At 60.4% G+C, this 22463-nt stretch overlaps 1 protein-coding gene across 1 annotated transcript in view; it reads left to right on the top strand.

Moving 5' to 3' along the window:
* Positions 1 to 22463, top strand: part of KIF26A (kinesin family member 26A) — a 36699-nt gene that overhangs the window by 7951 nt on the left and 6285 nt on the right. Inside the window, exons 3-11 of the mRNA XM_006879044.1 lie at positions 2648 to 3070; positions 9909 to 10093; positions 15235 to 15421; positions 18888 to 19100; positions 20052 to 20145; positions 20306 to 20568; positions 20672 to 20855; positions 21804 to 21969; positions 22205 to 22367. Coding sequence (XP_006879106.1) covers positions 2648 to 3070; positions 9909 to 10093; positions 15235 to 15421; positions 18888 to 19100; positions 20052 to 20145; positions 20306 to 20568; positions 20672 to 20855; positions 21804 to 21969; positions 22205 to 22367 — 1878 coding nt within the window. The remainder of the gene's footprint in view (positions 1 to 2647; positions 3071 to 9908; positions 10094 to 15234; positions 15422 to 18887; positions 19101 to 20051; positions 20146 to 20305; positions 20569 to 20671; positions 20856 to 21803; positions 21970 to 22204; positions 22368 to 22463) is intronic.

The following is a 22463-nucleotide window of genomic DNA, read 5'->3' as shown; positions in this document are numbered from 1 at the left end:
CCCGGGCTCTGCCCTTCCCTTTCTATTAACTCTGTGCTCTGTACCTGACATAGGGGTGGGGTGGAGTCTCTTAATGACAGGTGGGGGATGAGGGCAGACTGGGCTGCCCCTCTGAATCTGTCCCCTTGCCATCTCAACCTCTACCTGGCCTGGCTCAAGGGAGGTGGGGGTCCAGGCCTGACTTCTGCCCTTCCCAGCTGGGTCTGTCACTTGCTGTGCAGGCTACAGGGGGGTGGGGTCCTTGAGCCTAACAAAGGCCCCAGGGCAATGAGTCTGGGAGGGCTGGTCTGAACAGGGGAGGGTGGGGACTGGGTCTGGATGGCTGGGGGCCAATCTGGCTTGGGTCGGGGTGTCCGGTGGGGGTGAGATCTGGTTAATGTCGAGGCTGGGGTGAGGGGTTGGGCAGGGGGGGCGGGGTCCTGTGGGGGCACTGGGTGGGGGCACTGGGTGGCTCTTCGGTGGTAATGGCCTGAGCAGACTTCCTTCCACCATTAGAGGCCTCCAGCTGAGTGGAAAACCCAAGCCATCCAGGGAAGGGGCCCGATGGAAGTGGCCTAGGCCCACAGTTCCAAAGTGGAGCGAGACGCAGAAGCCCCTCCCCGGGGACCCAGAATGGGACCCTGCCCCACGCTGGAGGACTGCTGTGCTCCCGCGTGGGGCCTCTGTTGAGATTAGAAGCTGGTCCTGACTGGGAAGCAGCCTGGTTCCAGGAGCCTCTGTGCGTCCCTATCTCTGAGGCTCCTGTGGGGTGGCAGCATGGGGTCAGAAGTATCCCCTCAGCCAGTCCCAGCACCGCTGACCTCTGACCTCGTCCAGGTGCTTGTGGGAGGGGGGATGCTAATAAGAACCAGATGAGGGCATTTCAGAGAGTCAGGGCCGCCCCCACGAAGAGAGCCAGGGCCCCCCCACACCTGGAGCAGGCAGGCCGGCGGGGGGGCCCCCTTTAGTCTGGCCATTCGGGCTCAATCCTGCAGACGCCCGGGACAGCGTGCTGGGCAGTGAGCTGAGTGCCCCCTGTGGGTCCCCTCCTTGGGCCACATCTTCCCCTGGGTGTGAGCTTCCCTGTGACCATGGACAGGATTGGGCCGCCACGGACGGCTTGTAAAAGGCAGATGGGAAAGTGGCCTCCGCCTCCTTATCTGAGACATGTGCGAGCTGTGGCCTCCCAGTGGCCTGCAGGATTGGGTGGCTGTATAAATTCATCAAACCCGGTTCAGCCCGGCCTCATCCTGCTCCACCAAGACCTGCCCTTCAAATCCCCACCCCCCACCTCAGCTCCTCCTCTGGCCCCCTGCCCCAGTCACAGATTCTGCCCCTGCCTCCTGCCTTAGACCCTTCCCCTCCGGAGGCCCTGCCCCCCTTAACTCCGCCTTCACCTGAGACCTGATCTCTCCTCAGGCCTCACTTCTCTGACCCTGCTCCCATCTCAGGCTCTGTCCCCCCACTTTGGTTTTTATTCATTCTCTGACCCTGGAGGGCCTAGGGAAGTAGAAGCGGAGCTTGATAGGGGCTTTTGGGGGACATGGGATGGGTCCTAGGAATAAGCACTTGATGGTTTTCCAGCTGGTGAGCCTTGTCCAAGTTCCAAGGCCCCTTCTTCCTTCCCTCTGCCCAAGGTGCCACCCCCTCCAGGAAGCCTTCCCTGACACTAGGCTGCAAGGGACCTCCTCTGGCTTAGATTACACTTAGACTACACTTCTTACCTCTCTCTGGGCTCCAGCTTCACAGTAGAAACCCACGTGCCTCTCCCAATCCAGAAAGGCTTGGAGGAAGCCGGCCACCTCAGCTCAGGGGGCCAGGTCTGTCCCTGCATCCAACAATCTGGATATCAAGCCCTCCAGCACTTGTCCTTTTCACAAAATCTCCAGGGGTCTTAGCTGGATCTGGGGAGGTTCTTAGCTGGGTCTCAGAGCATTTTAGCTGGGTGTCGGGGGGGTCTTCGCTGGGTCTCAGGGAAATCTTAACTGGGTCTCAGGGGAATCTTAACTGGGTCTCAGGGGGAGTCTTAGCTGGGTCTCAAGGGGTCTTAGCTGGGTCTCAGGGGTGGGGGTGTCTTAATTGGTCTCAGGGGGCCTTAGCTGGTCTTGGAGGAGGCGTCCTTAGCTGGCCTGAGAGGTCTTAGCTGGTCTCTGGGGGTGTTAGCTGGTCTCTGGGGGTCTTCTGCAGAACTGTGATCGCTTTACTTCCTGCTGCTACAGGCTGACCTGGCCAGTATACCGTCAAGGTGTGACCACTGTGGCCGTGTTCACTGGCCCAGCCTCTCTCCTCCTTGTCTGAAGCAGGTCTTGCTAAGGCAGGGCGAGGGTCTTCGGCTCCATGCCCCTTGGCTAAATGTGCATCTGGAGACACTGTGCCTCTCCGGTCTGTTAGTTTTAAGCCTTTCAGAAGTTTCCTGGCTGCAGGGGCCCAGGACAAGTGGACTTAGCTGCCATGCTGGCTAGTTTCCGGGGAGCCCAGCAAACAGGCCTTTGTAGGTGCTTCCAACCCCTGGAGGGCAGAGCAGTGGGTGCTTTTAGCGCCCTGCAAGGCTCCTGTCAGCTGTGTCTCTGCTGGGCTTGGTGGACTCTGTCCTGGCTCATTGGTCAGTTATGGATCCCGTGGCAGAGCCGTGCCCCACACTGACCACACCTTTGTCTCTTGCCTCCAGGACCCTCACCTCTCAGCCCTGCTCCTGGAGAAGCTGCCGGGGCCCGGGCCCCTGCCGGCCTGCTGCCCCGAGGCTGAACGCCGCTGTGACGTCTGCACCACACAGCTGAACCAGCTGACCAAGGAGGCTCTACAGCTGCTCCGGACACCCTCCCGGCGAGAGGACTCTGATGACCCACGGGGGGCTCCTGCCCACATGACCAGCCTGAGGGATGCACAAGGGTCTACAGGCCCCACGAGGAAGCAGGGGGCCTGGGCTGGGCCAGACAGGAAGAAGGGGCCAGCATGGCCGCCTGGGCCCAGCGTCCAGGTGTCCGTGTCCCCTGCTGGCCCTGGGGGAGCGCTGAGCACTGTCACCATCCAGGCCCAGCAGTGCTTGGAGGGCATGTGGAGTGTCAACAGCTTCCTCCCGCCCACGTGCCTGGTGAGTGGCTGGAATCCTTGTCCACAATTCAGCAGGGACGGTGGGAAGGCTCACGGTCCTGGCTGCCCCAGGGACCTCATTTTCTAGTCTCACATGTGGACTTGAGTGGCCCTGGTTACAGAGACCACATACGGTGGCCGAGTGTGGCCTGCCTGTGGACTTCAGGGGCCTCTAGGCTCCTGGGGTAGACCCTTTCCTCTGGGTTGTCTGTAGGACTGGGAGGCGCCCCGAGGCCCAGTTGTGAGGAGGGCCTGGGCTGAGCCACCCTAGCGACTGATCCCAGAATAACCCCACCCACTAGGACTAGGGGACCCAGCAGGTAACCCGGCTGGTGTCTCACGCTGCAACCTCACCGAGGCCATGGGTCTCTGTGGGACTGACACCCGTGGATGCTCTGGGCATCACAGACAGCAGCCTCGGAGGCTCTGGCCAGACTCTGTCCGCCCATCTGCAGTGAGGTCGCCTCTGGTGCCTGGGGTCCAGGTCCTGCGCTCAGGCACTGGGCTTTGCTGTTGTATCTCCTCCAGCTCTTCTGTGGCTCTCGTTTTCCACCCAGGGGGTGGGGCCCTAGGAGTGCTGGCGCCTGGGCCCGATTTGCAGCCTGTGGGGTTAGCTGTGATGGGCTAACACGGGGGCCTACCTTGCAGACTCCCAGGGTGCATGGCCTGCCTGGTCCGGCTTGAGGCCTGCACAGGGCTGGAGATGCCATGCCCCAGGGCCTCACGAGATGTTGGGAGTAGTGCAATCTGATGAGGAAGGGCCTTTGCACGGGTTGGATAAGGGCTGGTCTGGAGGCAGGAGCCGATGGGGGTGGGGGAGTGATGGAGGGGGGAGGAAACGAGCTGGATGTGAGGACTCAGGTCTGGATGTCGTTTGACCCTTGAGACCCTCGAGCTCATCCTGAAGGGTTGCACAGGCACTTGGTGGCTTGACGACAAACCTCTTTCCCACCCTGCAGGGTCCCCAGGGTCAGATAGGCTAATTCTGCCTCCAGTAGTTGCAGAGTTGGGGTGCAGGTTCATGGGCCCCACCCTTCCAGTATGAGTGTCTCTGGGGCATGGAGTGTGGTGACCAGAGTGCCAGGTGGGGCTGTGGGAGTAGGAAGCCTGGTGAGGCCCCTGGGTGCTGATGGGGGAGTAGAGGACCTAATAATGCCCCTGAAGACGTCCCCATATGCTGACCAGAGATTAGGGGTCCTGGTGAGGCCCCTGGGGCTGATTGGGCTGTCAGACTGCCCCTTCTGTGCAGTTTTGGTGCAAATCCACTCACCTTGCCTCTGCCCTCGAGGTGGGAAGTCTTCCAGGAGTTGGTGGCACTGGGATGGGCTAACAGGAAGCATCAGATGGGAATATGGCTGGGACAGTGGAAGGCACCTTGAGGGTCCTAGGAGGAGACCCCAGAGCTGAGGGCTGCTTTCCATGGGGGAGCAAGGGCACATGGAGAGGGGACTGGCCTGTATCCTGTGGGTCAAGGGAGTAGGCATGTTTGAGGCGGCTTCCTCTCCCACCCCTGTGGGAGCAAAGGGACCTCTTCTGCATCCCTGCAGGCTGCCCACTGCATACGGTGTTTGACACCCCTTCCCTGATTCGTGTGCATATCGACGGTGTCTCTGTGGGAGGAAATGGATTTATAATTAGACAATAGTTCTGACAATCAATAACCAGATTATTAGACACATAACTAGGAGGCAAGCTCCAGACGAGGTGATTTCTTGTGATAGATATGGCCCTGGAGGGCTAGCCCTGAGGTTGCCCCTGGAGAAGTGCTGGGGACACGGTGGCCAGTTTCCAGGGTCCAGCAGGATGCTGATGAGGGGTTATGGCCCCTCTCCACTCCATGATGGATTCTGGAGAGGTGGGGAGTCAGTCTGGACAATGAATCTCAGCTGAGGCTCCAAGGGGCTGCTGGACCAGAAGATAGCTGGGTGCTAGCTGGTGGAATTGGGGGACAGCCTTTGGGAAGGGCCTAGACCTTTCTGGACACTATGCCTTCTAGCTGCCCTGTGGCTCCGGAAGGGCCTAGACCTTTCTGGACACTATGCCTTCTAGCTGCCCTGTGGCTCCAGAAGCCCTGTGGGTGGTTCTCTAGGGGGTATTGCTGTGGGTGTGGCTGTCCTAGTGCATCTGGTGGTCTGGATGGAGCAGCCTGTGTCCCACAGCTGGGGTTGTAATTAAAACTACAGCAATTCCTGTACCCAGGTGCCTGCCTAGAACAGCATTCCAGCCGTGGGGCAGCCAGCAGGACCACTTCACAATTCCTTCTAGACTTCATTTGCATAGAGCTGGGATATCTGCAGGGGCAGAGCTAGGGTGTCTGATGAATTGGAGCCTGGGCGTCTATGGGGCGGAACCGGGATGTCTGCAGGGGCGGAGCCGGGATGTCTGCAGGGGCGGAGCCGGGATGTCTGTGGGGGCGGAGCCGGGATGTCTGTGGGGGTGGAGTCAGGGCATCTGTGGGGGCGGGGTGCTGATATCTGTGGGGGTGGAGTCGGGGCATCTGTGGGGGCGGGGTGCTGATGTCTGTGGGGGTGGAGCTCGGATGTCTGTGGGTGTGAAGCCAGGACGTCTACAAGGGCGGAGCTTGGGCATCTGTGGGGGTGGAGCTGGGATATCTGGGGCGGGGCTCTGATGTCTGTGGGGGTGGAGCCAGGAAGTCTGTGGGATGGAGCTTGAATGTCTGGGGGGGTGGAGCTGGGACGGCCGTCAGGGCGGAGCTCTGATGTAAGTGGGGAGGAGCCGGGATCTCTGGGGGCGGAGCCAGGAGGTCTGCAGGGGTGGAGTTGAGACTTCTGTGGGGCTGAGCTCCTATGTCCTTGGGGGCAGAGCAGGGACATCCACCCGTATGAAGCCAGGAGCCTTTCGGATATGGGACTGGGTGGGATGCCTGTCCCAGGACATAACAGTCTTCCAGAGCAGGATTCCTGGAGGGTCCCGAGCCTTGGATGGACAGAGGCTCATAGAGAGCTGGACACTTTGACAGTGACCATAAAGCCACATGTTTCCACATTTTCAGACATGGAGTACCAAAGGCCCGTAGGCTTGTTAGATAGCACTTCTGGAGCCTGCAGTGGTGCCAGGGGCACTTGAAGGACAGTGGGCAGTGAGAGAGGGCTACAGAGGCCGTTCAGTCTGGGTACAGGGGCTACACGTCACCCAGGGTTTTTCCAGTGAGCTGAGGATGGGACTCACTGCCTTGGGCTCAGCCATCTCTAAGGCCTCCAGCTAAAGCTGACCATGAAAGGGGTCCAGACAGGGGACCCCAGGGGCGGAGGGCTCTGGCCAGACCAGTTGGCATTGAGGGCTTCTTGGTGGAGATTCCGTGGCGCACGCTTGCCAGGCTGTGGAGATGACTCTGTCCTTGGCGGCCGAGTGGCACAGCTTGGGAGCTCAGACCCTGCCCCTTCTCACATGCTGTGCCTCCTGGCCTGTCCCTTCCGGAGTCCTGGCTGATACCTACTCCCTAGGCCTCTCTGGCCATCTGTGGAGTGGAGGTTGGGCAGTGCCCTCCTCCACAGGAGGCCCTGTAGGGGGTGGGAAATCTCTCCCAGGCTGTGCTCACCCTGAAATTCTCTGGAATCAGAGTTAGGGGGATGATGTCTGAAGACCCTTGTGCCTGGTCCATGTGGTCTGATCCATACACTCTTCTTGTCTGCTCAGCACCCCACTCTCCCTAGCACCCTACCTCTCTATGTTCTGCTGCACCCCTCATTTAAAACCCAGAGGTGTACAGAGGTAGAATCCAGGACTGTGTATGCCAGGGAAGGTTTACTCTTTCCCAAACTGTGTTCCACGGAACCCCTAGGCCCGCAGAGGTCACTGGGGTCTCTTGAAGATGATGTCAGGGGTTACCCCAGCGTGCTCCTGGTGGGCACTTTGTAGGCGGGGGTGCAATGGACCGTTTGTGCAGGCGGGGTGTTTACATGCGGGTGGAGCCGGCAGGCGTGCCTCTTTTTCCATCTCAGTTCCCTCTTGTTTTTTGCGCTGTAGAGTAGGGGTGTGTTCGGTGATAATGATGAACACTGCGGGCAGGGCAGACCGGGGACACGTGGTGCGAGAGGGATGGCGTGGGCAGGGGTTCCTGGTGCAGGTGAGATGGCAGTGTGGAAAGGGGCACGGGAATGGGTGGGATGGTGCAAGGTGCCGGCCGGGCGCATGGTGCGGCTGCTTGGGACGATGGTGCGGGCAGGGGCACCTGGGACGATGGTGCGGGTGGGGCTCGTGGAACGGCTGCCTATGATGGCGTTGCAGGCAGGGGCACCTGGGACGGTGGTGCGGGCTGGGCTCGGGGCACGGGTGCCTGGGTCGGTGGTGCGGGCAGGGCGCGTGGTGTAGCTGCCTGGGATGGTGTTGTGGGCACAGGTGCAGGACGGGCGCTTGGCGCAGCTGGCTGGGATGGCGGTGTGGGCAGGGTGCGTGGTGCAGCAGGTTGGATGGCAGTGCGGGCTGGGCACGGGATGCTGCTGCCTGGGTCCACATAGCGGGCCGGGTGCGTGGTGCAGCTGGCTGGGATGGCGTTGCAGGCAGGGGCACCTGGGACGGTGGTGCAGCTGGCTGGGATGGCGGTGTGGGCTGGGCACGGGGTGCTCCTGCCTGGGACGGAGGTGTGGGCATGGCGCGTGGTGAAGCTGGCTAGATGGCAGTGCAGGCGGGACGCGTGGCGTGGCTGCCTGGGATGGTGGTGCAGGCGGGGCGCGGGCTGGGCTCGGGGCGCAGCTGCCTGGGTCGGTGGTGCAGGCGGGGCGCGTGGTGCCAGTGGAACAGGCCGGCTGGCCTCACCCTCCTCTCTCCACGCTTTTCCTTTCGTTGCTGCTTGTGAGCCTCCATCTCGTTTTCTGTTTGGCCGCCCCCCCCAACCCCGTGATCCTTTCTTTCCTCTCCCTGTGTTGTGGTCTCCCCGTCCTGTCCCCAACTTTCCGCTTCGCCAAACGGCTTCTTTTGGCATGCCTGGGTTCTGCTTCTGGCAGGGATCGGCCAGGCCGTTCCGACCGACGGAGCCGCGTCCCGGCAGCGCTTGGGGACAGCGGCGGAGCCAGGCGTGCGAGAGACCTCCTGCGACAGGTCAGTGTGGCGCTGGGCCGGCGCGTGGAGGCCGGGCGGTGCCGGAGGTGGAGAGGCCAGCTGGCCGTGCCCCGAATTTGGGAAGGGCTGTATCCCACTGTTTCCCATCCAGCCTTGGCCTTCACTTGCATTGGCAGGACCCCGGGAATAGCCCCCGGAAGGGCTGGCAGGAGCCCATTTGGGGTAGTGTGTGGCTACAAGCCTGTGGCATCCACAAGTGCCCCTTCCAGCCTGGCACGTCTCCAAGCCTGGGCCCCTTGTGAATGCCAGGGCTCATCTCTGATGAGGAGGCATGTGGGAGTGATGGAGGTTTCCAGGCCTCCCAGGACGGGCTGATGGTCATCGGTGCACGAAGACCTGGGGGCTGAGCCACACATCCTCACACTTCCTGGCCCTCACCATCTGGGTTTGGCCCGACTGACCCTCCTGAGTATCCCTGAAGGCTGGTGCCCCCTCTGTCATCCCGCCATCAGCTCTCCTCCTGGCCCTGGCTGGGCTGTCCTGTAGGCTGGACTAGGGGGAGGATGGTGGGTGCCCTTGGGGGTTCTTGGGTCCCTGGGTCTTGTGTTGCTTGTGGAGGTGAGATGAAAGGGGCAGTGCTGTGAATGGACGTCCTGATCTGTGGAGAGGTCTGAAGGCTGGGGAGGCCAGGTGGAGCTGGGGATGAGGCCAGGAGGTGTTTGGGAAAGGGGACTGGTGTTCCTGGGTTCTGAGGGCTGAGTTGGAGTTCCCCCTGAGGGATGCAGCCCTGTTTTCTGTGTGTGGGGTGTGGGATGTGATGCTTGGTTTGGGGTGTGTGATTGCAGTCAGCAGAGGTGGGTGAACCCCTGGCTATTAGCTCTGCTTTCTCTGACTTCTAGCAGCTGAGGGTGGGGTGTCGGGGGGAGGGGCTGTGGGTATGCCCCCTCCACCTGGCCTGTGAGGGCTGTCTTGGTGCTGTTCTCACAGAAGGTTTCTGCTGAGTCAAGAGTGGGGGAGCCCTGTGCTGACTGTGGGGAGCCTGGGGCTTTGGGGATGGACCCTGCCAGGGAGAGCGGAGACACTGGACCCCAGTAGCTTGTTTTACTGATGAAGCACTCAGGTTCTCTCACTCTGTCACTCAGGGAACTGCTGGTTGGTGTTGGGGTACCCCAGTGACTGGCCAGGCTCCAGGAGTTTTGGTGGCTGGGTAACACTGGGGTGGCCCCATTGACACCACTTCTGACCTCTGCCTCCTCCCCTCTCGCCTCAGAGTGTTTGTTGGGGTGGGGACCTGGGCTCCAAGCTGCCCCAGCCCCGTGTGACACAGGCTCCGAGTTGCTGGCGCCTGCCCGGGGCCTCTAATTCCATTTGTGCTTTATTATGAAGCTGTCTCCATTTCTGGAACTTATTTTAGCTGATAGCTGGAAATGCCAGAGTGGTCTCTCTGATCGTAGAAATCACAGATTACCACATGTGGCACAGTTAGGGGCTGGCAAATCTTTGCTACCACTTTCTTGCTGACCCCTGACCAGCACTGCTGACCCTGCTGAGCCAGGTGCCCCTCCTGAGCACCTACTTGTCCAGGGATCTTCTTGCACCCTTGCACCCCTTCCCTGAGCCGTGCCCCCTCCCCTGGAGCTGGCTGTGATTTTCAGGCCAGCAGCCAGCTGTGGGTGGGCTTGGGTGTGGAGACCAGGCCACCCCTCCCTGCCAGTCCACCATCTCCACCCACAGTTTGGGGGCTCTGGGAGCTGGGACAGCTGTGGCCTTGTGGCACCAGGACCCCAGTCCCTCTTCACTCTGTCCTGTCTTCCCTGTAGGCGGAGGCGGCAGTGGCTGCAGTGGCCGTAGCGGAGACGGTCAGGGATGCCCCCCCTGCAGCAGGCCCGGATAGCGTGTCCCAGGTGTGGGGCCTCGGGGAAGCGTGCACCACGGCTCTGGTCACCCCGGCCCCCACGGTGGCGGGCTCCTCCGGGCCATCTGCTGCAGCCTCCTTCTTCATCAGGTATGTCATGTGCTCCAGGCTTTGGGGTAGCACGGGGCAGCGGTGTGACCAGGGTACCTCCCTTCTTGGCCTTGGTGGCCAGTGCCTGGTGGTCTGGGCCTGTCCTTGGATGGAGCTCTGGGGCAGCAATAGGCTGCTGAGGCCCCTGAGCCTCCAGCGAGGAAGAGCAAAGTCTCTCTCAAGCTTGTCCTTGGTGTGGGGCACCTCTTGTCACGGTGGGACCCCCTTACGAGGGACGTCCCGGTTTGAACCCGGTCTGCCATCTGATCTATGTCACTTCAGGTGAGTCTCTTCATTTCTCTGTGTCTCAGTTTTTCCATCTGTGGGATGAGACCTCAACCCTTAGACAGGCTGGATGATGGACACGAGACTGACCACATAGAACAAGCCTGACCCAGAGCAGCAAGGCAGTTCCTGGGGCAGGGGAGGGGCACAGAGAGGAGCACAGAGGGAGGGGGACTGTGGGGGAGGGGGAATGGAGCACTTTCTGGAGGACTCAGCATATGTTGAGGGCTGGAGAACCAGATGTGCATAGGGTCCCTGGCTGTGGCCTGTGGTTCCTACCCCAGGTCTGGGACTCTGGGTAGTGGGGGACGGGCCAGCAGGGCCAGCAAACAACTTGAGTGGAGGCTCTCAGACCAGCCTCCTCTCCTGTGCAGCCTGGGGGCTGGGGGATTAAAGGATGTAATAGCAGCTAATGAGTGGTAATGGTGTCTGCTCCATCACAGCCCCTCAGCAGCCCTTCCTGCACTGATAAGCAGTCGGCCATCAGCTTGTCCAAGGGTAAAGGGCCTGGCAAGCAGTGGCGCCTTACCAGCCTCGCTGATGGGGGGTGACTGAGCTGATGGGGGGTGACCGTGGGCTGATGGGGGGTGACCGTGGACTGATGGGGGGTGACCGTGGGCGGATCGGGGGTGACCATAGGCTGATGGGGGGGTGACTGAGCTGATGGGGGGTGACTGTGGGCTGGTGGGGGGTGATCATGGCCTGTTGGGGTGATCAACACACATCGGCATTGTGCTGTGACTAGTGAGCGTCTGCGGGGCCAGTTAAATGCTAATAACGCTGCAACTGCCTAAGGCTCAGTTAGGTCTGGACACCTACTCATGCAGATTGTGGGGACCAGGGAGTGGTACTGGGACCTGGGGGCAGGGCTGAAGCCCTGAGCCCAGGATGGGTGTGGGGCTTCCACAACAGAGGCAGGACTGACTGGTGCCTGGTAGGCGCTGGGACAAGGAGTCAGGGCTGGATCCTAGGGGCATGGGCATGGGTGTGAGAGTCTGGGGGTGGTGGATGTGAGAGTGGGGGGGTGAGGGGACAGGGGGGTGAACAGGGGAGTGGGCACCCTCCAAAGGGCTAGGACCCAGAGGCAGGACTGCGTCCAGGAATGGAAAAGGGTCTAGGGGCGGAGCTGAGCCGGGGTGGGGGTGTGGGGGTGAGGGTGTAGGGTCCTGGGGGTGGGGCAGAGCCCAGGGGCAGACAGGGCTAAGCTGGACCCAGGGGGCAGGATGAGGCCCAGGGGCACGATGGGCCCCTGTCAGTCCCCTGTCATCTGAGGGTAGAAGGTGCAGTGGAGACCTTGACCTTGCGTAGCCCTGGCTTTTTGTTAAAGTGGGGGCAGCTTCAAGGCGCTTCAGGAGTGCCTGGTGAGGTTAACCTGCTGGGAGGAGGGAACACTCAGGGTCTCTGTGTTCCCCCACCAGAGGACAGTGGCCTGGCCTGCCCGCTTTTGTTTTCAGCTCCTCAGGCCTTGGGAAGTTTCCATAGAAACCAGCCTCCGAAAGCAGACCTGGCTGGGGGCAGCTCCCTGAAATGTGCTGCAGGCGTGAGGCTGGGGTTCATGTGTACTCTCAAACCAGCACGAGGCTGAGGGTATCTGTGTGTACCCCAAAATAAGCATGATACTGGGGTTCATGTGTACTCTCAAACCAGCACGAGGCTGGGGGTATCTCTGTGCACCCCAAAATAAGCATGATACTGGGGTTCATGTGTACTCCAAAACCAGCATGCGGCTGGGGGTACCTGTATGTACCCCAAAACTAGCATGAGTCTGGGGGTATTCGTGTGTTCCCAAAAATCCACGAGACTGGGGGTATCTATGTGCACCCCAAAATAAGCATGAGGCTGGGACCATGTGTACCCCAAAACTAGCGTGAGTCTGGGGGTATTTGTGTGTTCCCAAAAATCCACATGAGGCTGGGGTATCTATGTGTACCCTAAAATAAGCAAGAGGCTGGGGTCCATGTGTACCCAAAACTAGCACAAGGCTGGGGGTATTCATGTGTTCCCCCAAATCCACATGAGGCTGGGGGATATCCATGTGTGCCCCAGCCAGCCCCCAACAGGCCCAGGGAGCATGTGGGTTCCGATTGGTGGCCCTTTAGAGGAAGGAGTCCGTTACTGTCTTCATCCCTCCTCAGAGAGCTGTCCACTTGGAGGACAGCAGCTTGGGCCCACTGTGGGCATGCACAATTCTTGGCACCCTCTTCCTGGGGTAACTGGGAGGGCCAGAGCCAGCTCTGCCCATACCCTTGAAGTTACCAGGTCGTATGAGAGCGGCATGTGATTAGTCCATGACTCCGCTGGGCCCAGCAGACAGCTGCCCTGAGCCGTGGCCATGAGAAATGGAGGGTCGAGTGGGTGGGTGGGGCCTCTGGCAGACCGTCCCCCTCCGTGGAAGGTGCATGGTCTTCCCCGATTCCTTGGGCCTCGAGTGTCTGCTCTGAACAGCTGTGGGTGGGTGTGGGTGTGGGCCATGGGCACGTCCAGCTTCACAGGAGAGTAGGGTGCTGACCATCAAAAGGGAAAGTGCTGTCTGGATTTATTGGGGTGACATGACTCTGAGTCACTGAGAGGGTGTCCACAAAGCAGTGAGTAGACAGTGAAGGGCGGTGCTGAGTTAGTTCAGACCACAATGAAGTCTGAGCCAGTCTGTGGAAACCTTGAAGCTTCCGTCCAGGGTCTAAGCCTGTAGGGCGCTCTGTGGAGAAGATCTGCCCTCCCCCACTGAGGTCTGTGGGGACCCTGCTGGGTCTTGAGGCCACGGCTGTCTTCGTGCCTGGCTGTCCAGTCTTGTCTCCGAAGCCCCAGGGGCAGTTGGCACCTCTCATCCTCCTCCAGGCCAAGAAGCAGGGCTGAGGGAGCCATGCCCACCAACATGACTGACCCCTCTTTCCAGGTGTGGGTGGCCGGAGGGCGGCCTGATGGACCACTGCATTCTCACAGGCATCTCTTTTCTGTGGTGGTCGTGGTGCTACCAGGGGGTCCAGATAGAACAGGCCCTTGTGCTAATCTAGAGGCTTTTGGCCACCCACCCAACAGGTTAGGGAAGAGACTGGACCTCACACTTACTATCAGGACCCCACAGGGTGGTCCTGTTCTGCCCCCAGGCAACCAGGGAAGGTCAAGGAGGACGGAACAGCTGAGGGCGCAGCATGGTCCAGTCCTGACTGGACACATCCTCACCTGCCTTGGGCCCTCCAACACCCCCATGTTCTGCCTTCCTCATCACCCATTGTGCTCTGGCCTCAGTACCCCAATACTCTGCCCCCAGTAATTCCACGTATTGCCCTCAGCACCCCCATGCTCTGCCCCCGGCACCCCATCTCTGTCCCCAGCACCCCCGTCTTTACCCCAGTACTTCCCCAGTCTCTCCCCTTCAGTGCCTCAGTGGGCGCACGATGGCTGTGCCTCTGTCCTGTGCACACCTGTGGCTGCCCTACCTGTGGTGCGCCTGTAGGTTGGGGGGTCCTCCCTGGGCATGCATTGAGAGGGTACTCTTGGCACCAGTGGGATCTCAGGACCTGGTGTGAACATTGACATGGTCAGTGCCCATGCTGAGGCCCCTGCCACGCAGCCATCCTCCTGTACTAGCACTGGGCTCTGTGGGGGTGCACCACTCCGTGGTGGCTGCCTTGTACCTCATAGATTACTTTTATTTTCCAAGATGACACCTTACTAGGAGGAAAGCCTTCCCCGGGGACTCTTAAAAGACAACTCCTATTAAAGATGAGAGGAGTTTAGCAAACGCTGTGAGAGCTCCCGGAGGATCCCTGGGTTGGGGGGCCAGGTCCGCGGAGCCCACCTGAGGGTCTGATCCCTTTGAGAAGATGACTTAGGCATCAGGAGCCTTGGGAAGAGGAGAGCTGGGTTGGAAGCAGGGTGCAGGGTCAAAGCAGCACCCCCATTCGCTCTGCCTCTTAGGCAGACCCAGGGAGCTGTTTACACCCTCCCCGCGTGGAGTCACCTGTGCAGGCAGGTGTCAGGGCTCCTGAGACCCACTGTTTGCGATGAGGGGCAGGAGTGTACACGCCACAGTTGGATTTGGGGCCCTGGGAACCTCTTGGGAGGCTGTGGAGCCCTGCACGAGGGACTGCTGACACCCGAAAGTGTCCAGGGACTGATGGGGGCAGGGAGGTTAGCTTGGTGGCCTTATGGGGGGATGCAGAGAGGCCTGGGTGGTGGGCGGCGTTTGTGGGAGAGCAGGCGTGATTGTGTGTGTGTGTACAGCACACGCATGCACACATGCACAAACAAGAGCATGTGTACACCCTCCCGTGTGTGTAATGCAGGTGGATACACAGTGGGCGTTGCTGCTGTGCATGTCTCCCTATGTGGTTATGCATGTGTTCACATGTATGCATGCTTTCGTGTGCTGACTCTGTGCCTGTGTGCACGTGTGTGCTCCTTTCACATGTGTACTGTGTGCATGTGTGTGCGTGCACACATGTTTTTGCAGCACACCTGGGAGGCTGGGTGAGGCAGTGGGACGGCACACCAGCTCAGGGGGTTATGAGGCCCGCAGAGTGGGGCCCATGTTTATGGAGCGTACACTGGGCGTTGGCCTGGGCCCTGAGATACTCCCGAACCAGGACCACACGGGGCCCCAGGTGGACCCAAGGCAAGCCAGGGACCATGGACAGTGAGCACATGGCCTGGGATTGGCCGCCGAGGGCCTGACTGACTGGGACCAGAGACTCGGGAGCTGAAGGAAGCTTTGCAGGCAGACTCTGAGCAGGGTCCCTTTTCACATGTCGCCGAGGTGGCCTGACGTGGCCTGAGGAGTGGACGTGACTGGGCAGCAAGGGCTCCAGTGGCACCAGTGGCCGTGATGCCCGCCTTGAGCCCTCTTTCCCTCCCAGGGCTGCCCAGAAGCTCAGCTTGGCCTCCAAGCGCCGGAAGCCCCCACCCCCGCGGGCCCCAGCCTCCCGCGCTGCCTCTGCCTACCCCACTGACTTCAGCGGTGTCCTGCAGCTGTGGCCGCCCCCAGCACCACCCTGCCTGCTCAGGGCCGCCAAGGCCAAGGATACCCTCAGCAGCTTCGGAAAGGTAGACCCCACCCCAAGGAGGGGGTGGCCCTGGGGCTGGGAGGGTGCAGCTGCCGGTGGGGTGCTACCCTCTCCAGATTAGACCTGGGTGACCGTGGGGAAACTAAGGCTGGGATGCAGAGAACAGCGGGGTGGGGAGAGGCATGGTTGGCCCGGCAATCAAAGGGAGGGTCTGGTAAAGGGAACCCCTTGCTTTGCTCAGATGTGTCACCTCAGTTCAGGTGGGAATGCTGAGCCCAGACTGGCCCCCTCCCAGTCACCCCTGGGGCCAGGGACCTCAGTTCTGAGGTGCAGTCACCTGGGTGGAGGGGGTACCTTTGAACAGCTCAGGCCATGTCTCTGCTCTCAGGTATTACATCACCAGGTCTCATGTCATGTGTGCCTTGCACCCCGAGAGCCTTACTGCACTGAGGCTCTTACTGGGTGTCTGGGGGCCCCTCCAGAGCCCCTGTCCCCCAGGCCCTTGCTCAGTCAGACCGTCTGTGACCTTGCGGGCCCAGCTTTGGTCTTAGGTGGGGGTGACTGATGTAGGGCCTGTCTGGGTGCTGAGGACTCCATTTGAGGACAGGGTTTGGGAGTGGGGCTCAGGTGACCTCTGGGTCTGCAGGGAGGAGTGTGGGCAGCCCCTTCTGGCTCTCATGGCCGGCAGTCGGGGTCTGTGCTGGTCCTGGTGGGCCTGCTTGCCAGGGCTGGATTGAGTGTTGAGCCGCCTGGCCAGCGAGTCCTCTTGAGTGGACACAGGACAGGTGTGACGGTAACAGGGGGTATGGCATGGCATGGCTGAGATGATGATGTGACACAGGACGGAACAAGGCTCGATCGATCGCTCTTCCCAGAGTCCCTGGCACCTTGCCCCGCCCCTTGCCCCGTCGGGGAGGGGAGGAGAGATGTGTGTCCTGGGCATGGAGGAAGAAATGGGCAGGACCCTGGCCAGCCTGAGCTGAGCCCCAAGCCTGCCCAGCGTGGCTGGCTGCGTGGCTGGCTCCCCGGCTGGCCCGGCACTGCTGAAGGCAGAGTCCCACTGAGACGTGTGAGGTGGGGCGGGCAGCTTGACCACAGGCCCAGGTGTCCAGTTTTGTGGGCCTTCTGGCAGTGACCACATGTGCTCCTTGGCCCCGTGCCCACGCGTCTCACTCACTGCCAGCCTCCTGTTTTGTGTTATTTCTGTGGGGCATGACCTTTGGCTCCTATGGTCTTCCTGTGGGGGCCTGCCCCACCCCATATACTTGGGGGTGCTTCTCCTGACTCCGCCCCTGTGTTGACCACACAGCCTCCAGGAGTCCCCACCGCGCCCACCACAAGCCCTGTGATTAGCAGTCAGCACGGGTGGAGAGGGTGTTAATGCTGCCACAGAAAAGAAGTCAGATTACCCTGCATCTCTGACACTAATGTGCTCTTTAAGATAATTCATCATATTGTGGTGTGAAAAAGACATCCCTGGCTGGCTGGGAAGGGGGGCATTGTGCCCTCCCCCTGCCCACCACAGGGTGGGAGCTTTCTTGGAAGCCCAAGTCCTTTTTTTATGCAAAATGTGTCTTTTCCTTCCCAGCTTTTATTCAGCGGGGCTTTGTGATATGGGAACATTCGGGGGAGGGATTTGATGGGTTGTGGTTCCCCAAGAAATGACAGGAGGCTCTGCTCACACAATGGTCTCGTGGCCAGGGCCCAGTTGTGGGTCGCCTCGCTCTGCTCCTGGCCGCAGCACTGAGGGGAGGGAACTGGAGGTCTCAGGCCCCCTTCCCACTGGAAGACTCTCAAACCTCAGAGCTCTTTTGGCTCCTGAAGTGGCTGCAAAAAAATTGCCTCAAATTACGGGGAAGCGCACATTTTTGTGCAATAGTTTGGGGGGAGCTGATTCCTCCTAATGGAGCCAGCTCTGCAGGCACAAAGGAGAGTGCTCTGCGCCCTGGGGGAGCAGAGTGGGGAGGGGACTGGGGAGCAGGGAGGGGAGTGGAGAGGGGAGCGGGGAGAAGGGAGTGGGGAACGTGGGGAACGATGGGGGGGAGGTAGGGAGCAGGGAGGGGAGAGGGAGTGGGAAGAGGAGCAAGGAGGGGGGGAGCCCGCAGGGGAGTAGGACGGGGAGAGGGGAGGGGAGCGGGGAGGGGAGTGAAATGGGGAGAGGGGAGGGGAGCAGACCAGCCCACCGCCTATCAGTTTGTAGCACTTAGAAGGGTATCACAGGCGCCCCTGCAAACTGCCCGCAGGCTGCCATGGTGAACCAATTTTGCCGGTGTTATGTGTCTGTCACTTACAATTAAATCCATGAAAAATACTGGCTCTGAAATGAGTCCTGGTAATTCGATTCACTCTGCATGGAGGGTCCCCGGGGGACTGGACAGCAGTGCTCCCCAGCAGGAACGGCACCCTGGCCGTGACCACGTCACCGGTGGGAGTGCCTACAGAGCTTGTCTTAAGCCCAGTGCCCTTCTACAGTGGACACATGGTGGGGCAGTGCCCTGGGGGTCGAGAGCCCATCAGCATGGCACTACCACCGTAGTCTCGCCCTGCCCTGGCACCAGGTCCTCTGTTATGGCCCCATGCCATCATCTGGCCGTCCAGGTGCACATCCAGCACCAGCGCAGGGAGCTTAGTTCCTGAGGATGGCGGGGAGCCCCTCAGGCCCTAGCCCGCACACCTCTGCTTTCCAGTACCCCCACCCCAGGCTCTGGGCCGAACAGGCAGGTCCATTTTATACCCTTCCTCTCTTGCTGCCCCTCAGAATGAAGCCCTTGGCACGTGGGGAGGGAGCAGACAGCGGCAGGCGTGGTCCTGCCGCCCGCATGGCTGTCCTCCAGGACTCTGTGGGCCAGTCCTGCACTGCCCATCCAACTGTGCTTGAGAATGGCCAATGCGTGAACTTGGGAACGTGAGCACGTGGGGAAAGTGTGCTTGACCGGAGAGTGGGGGAGAGTGGGGAAGTGGCCTCGGCCGCTCCCTGGGATGGATGGGGCTAGGAGGTGGGGCTGGAGCACCAAGTCTGCATGCCCCACTGGGAGTTAGGCACTGCAGACTGGGGTCAGGTTGACCAGTGTGTCACCTCTGCTTTGGGTCAGTTTGCAGCCAGCAAGCTGAGGGGCCACCAAAGGAGGGTTGTTAGTCAGACAAGTGCTGGTTCTTGAGGGTGTCCATGGCCATAGGCTCCGGGCTGCCCACAGGTGCCTGGATGTGCACCCTGGGCTTTGCTGACCTCATCAGGCCTGCCTGCCCTCCAGTGCTGCAGCCTGTGCTGGGACCTGGCCTTCTGCCATGCATGGACTGTCTGTCCTGAGTGCCAGGCCCTGCCCTGGGTGCTGGGCCTTGTCCAGGATGCTGAGCCCTGACCTATGGGCATGAATGGATTCTCTGCTTAGGGTACTGGGCTCTGGCCAGGGTGCCGGGCGCTGCCCTGGGTGCTGGGCCCTGCCTGACCTGTCAGGACACAACTCCTTGCCCTATAATTAGATGTTCAGACCACCTCTGTCCTTCAGGTAAAAGTCATGTTGCGCATCTGGCCCTCTCAGCGCGCCCAGCGCTCGGCCGAGTCCATGTCCTTCCTGAAGGTGGACCAGAGGAAGAAGCAGGTGACCCTCTATGACCCGGCTGCGGGCCCTCCTGGCAGTGCTGGCCCCCGGCGCGCAGCCACCACTGTGGTGCCCAGACTGTTTGCCTTCGATGCTGTCTTTCCTCAGGACTCGGAGCAGGTAGCATGATGGTGGTTGACAGCAGGTGGCTGGCCAGTGGGCTCTGTGAGAGGCCTGTGTGTGTGTCTGTCAGGACAGAGACAGAGTGTGAAGGTTCCTGTAGCCATACTTAGTGTGTGTCTGTAGCAGGTGGAAAGCCACTATCCCTGCCCCACAGTGACCATCTGCAGGCCCAGGGTCCCACCTTGGGGTTCATGAGCAGCACCTGCTTTTCTCTGAGTCTGCTATCCTGGGACAAGTTCGTGTGTGTGTGCGTGAGTGCATGCTAGTGCATCTCCCCGTGTGGTGTGTGTGTGTGTGTGTGTGTGTGTGTGTGTGCTGGCTGAGTGCGGCTGAGGGTGTCTGTGTCTCCACACTCTTGTGGACGATGTGCATCCGTGATGAGTGTGTGCATCTCCGTGTGTTGGGAGGTGGGTTCCGTGTGCATCCGTGATGAGTGTGTGTATGTCTCTGTGTGTTGGAGTGCAGGTTCTGTGTGTATCCGTGGTGAGTGTGTGCATCTCCTTGTGTTGGGAGGTGGGTTCTGTGTGCATCCGTGCTGAGTGTGTGTATGTCTTCGTGTGTTGGAGTGCAGGTTCTGTGTGTATCTGTGGTGAGTGTGTGCATCTCCGTGTGTTGGGAGGTGGGTTCCGTGTGCCTCAGTGCTGGGTTGTGCTCTGTGTATCGTGTGACATGATCTGCGTGCACAAATGCTGGTTGATTCTCTCTGAGGATCAGGTGTCAGGTGTGTGCTATGCCATGCATGTCTTGTGTGTCCTGCATAACTGCAAACAGGGTCACACCTGTCTGCATGGCTGTACCCTGCCCCACACATGTCCTTTATGAGTGCTCTCTGTGCATGTCCTCTTGGCCCTTGGTCTCGTGGGTGCCAGCCCTGTGCCCCGTGAGCTGACTGCCATGTGACAGGGACAGTCAGGCCACAGCCCAGCCCACTGCCCTCTCCACCTCCAGGCAGAAGTCTGCTCGGGAACCGTGGCTGACGTGCTGCAGGCTGTGGTCAGCGGAGCCGACGGCTGCATTTTCTCCTTTGGCCACACGAGCCTTGGTACGTGCCCACTCTCAGTGCCACTGTGAACTCTACGTGGCATCCTTCCTTTGTTCCCTGTGGTGCATGAGGCCCATGGAGATTCCCTCCCTAGGGGTGGGTGGGGGACTCTGGATAGGAAGTCAGAGGCCTGCAGGCTTAGATTGTGTGTGGCCCTCAGGCAAGTCGTACACCATGATCGGCAAGGACAGCTCCCCGCAGAGCCTGGGCGTGGTACCCTGTGCCATCTCCTGGCTCTTCAAGCTCATCCAGGAACGCAGGGAGCGCACGGGCACCCGCTTCTCTGTGCGCGTCTCGGCTGTGGAGGTTTGTGGGCGAGACCAGAATCTGCGTGACCTGCTGGCCGACCTGGCCTCTGACAGTCCTCAAGACACGCAGTCCCCTGGCGTGTACCTGCAGGAGGATTCCGTCTGTGGGGCACAGGTACACCAGGTCTGGCTGCCACAGGGCTGCGTATGTGGATCTCGAGATGGAGGAGGGAGGGTCATGCGGGGCCACTGAGGGGCTGCACCCGCTCCCATCGCAGCTGCAGAACCAGAGCGAGCTGCGGGCACCCACGGCTGAAAGGGCGGCTTTCTACCTGGACGCTGCCCTGGCTGCACGCAGCTCTAGCCGGCCGGGCTGCAGTGAGGACGTCCGACGCAGTTCACACCTGCTCTTCACGCTGCACCTCTACCAGTACAGCATGCTCAAATGCGGCCGCGGTGGAAGTAGGTGCTGCAGGGCGCAGAGCTCGTGTGTACAGCTGAGTGCACGGTGTGTGCGCGTGGTGTGTGCACATGTGGTGTGTCTGCACCGTGTGTGCGCGCACGTGTGTGTGGTGTGTACACCGTGTGTGCACGTGCATTGAGTGCACACGCATGAGTGTGCATGCATTGTGTGCAGGGACGAGCGTGAGCAGTGTGTGTGCAGGAATGGGTGCTTGCTGCGTGTGCACTGTGTGTCCAGGAAAACATGCAGAGATGAGTGTGTGCATCATGTGTGCATTGTGTTTGTACAGTGTGCGTGCACTGTGTGTGAAGGGATGAGTGTGTACATGGTGTGTGTGCACTATACGTCCAGGGATATGTGTGGTGACGACTGTATGTACTGAGTGGTGTGTCTGCATTGTGTGTGCAGAGACTGGTGTGTGCACTGTGTGTCCAGGGGTGTGTATGATGATGAGGATATGCATGGTGTGTGTGTGTGTGTGTGTGTGTGTGTGTGCGCACCGTGTGTCCAGGGGTGAGGATATGTATGGTGTGTGTGTAAAGGGACAAGTGTGTGTGTGTGTGTGTGCACCGTGTGTCCAGGGGTGTGTATGCCGAGGATGATATGCGTGGTGTGGTGTGTGCTGCAGGGACGAGTGTATGCACGGTGTATGTATTTGTGCAGTATGTGTACACACAGTGTGTGAGCGGTATGTGTGCATGTTGCATGTTCCCAGTATGTTGCACACGTGTGCATGCACCTTGTGTGTGTGGACTGCGTGACTGCATGTACATGTTGTGTGCACGCATGTGTCTGAAAGCAGGTTTGCTTTCCTTGTGCCTCTGCCCCCAAGATGTCCCTGTGGGTGGTGCCTGTCCCCCGGAGTGCCCCTGAGTCCTGGGCCCACAGTGGTGGTGCTGTGGGTCAGGCCCTAGTTACGGCCCTGCTCACCTGCCCTTCTGCCACAGTGTCGGGGGGCCGCAGCCGCCTGCACCTCATCGACCTGGGCAGCTGTGACCCAGTGGTGTCCAGTCGGAGCGGGGAAGCTGCTGGGGGCCCCCTGTGCCTGTCCTTGTCGGCCCTGGGCAGTGTCATCCTGGCTCTGGTCAACGGAGCTAAGCACGTGCCTTATAGGTGAGAGGGGTCAGTGCTGGGAGGCTGTGGAAGGGCGGGGCCTGGGGGCTGCTTAAGGGTGGGGCCTGGGGGCCTCTGAGGAGTGGGTATTGGGTGCTGCTGAAGAGTAGGTATTGGGGAGTCACTAGAGATGGGGTCTCAAACCCCAAGGAATTGCTACTGAAATGGTTCAAATCCGAAAGTGAAGGGCCTCACCTTGCCCACTGAGCCCTATGTGAGCCCCTTTTTGCCCTAGGGACCATAGGTTGACCATGCTACTGCGTGAATCCTTGACCACCACCAACTGTCGGACAACCATGATTGCGCATGTCTCAGATGCGCCGGCTCACCATGCTGAGACACTCAGTACCGTGCAGCTGGCTGCCCGCATCCACCGCCTGCGCAGGAAGAAGGCCAAGGTGGGCGGGGCCTGTTAGAAAAGGTCAGGGTGGGCGGGGCCTGTTAGAAAAGGTCAGGATGGGCGGGGCCTGTTAGAAAAGGTCAGGGTGGGCGGG

Source organism: Elephantulus edwardii, unplaced genomic scaffold (assembly GCF_000299155.1).
Source record: "Elephantulus edwardii isolate Elephantulus edwardi_28Jun2011 unplaced genomic scaffold, EleEdw1.0 scaffold00002, whole genome shotgun sequence".
Lineage (NCBI taxonomy): Eukaryota > Metazoa > Chordata > Mammalia > Macroscelidea > Macroscelididae > Elephantulus > Elephantulus edwardii.
The sequence above is the reverse complement of the archived record's forward strand: the minus strand, read 5'-3'. Positions and strand labels throughout refer to the sequence as shown.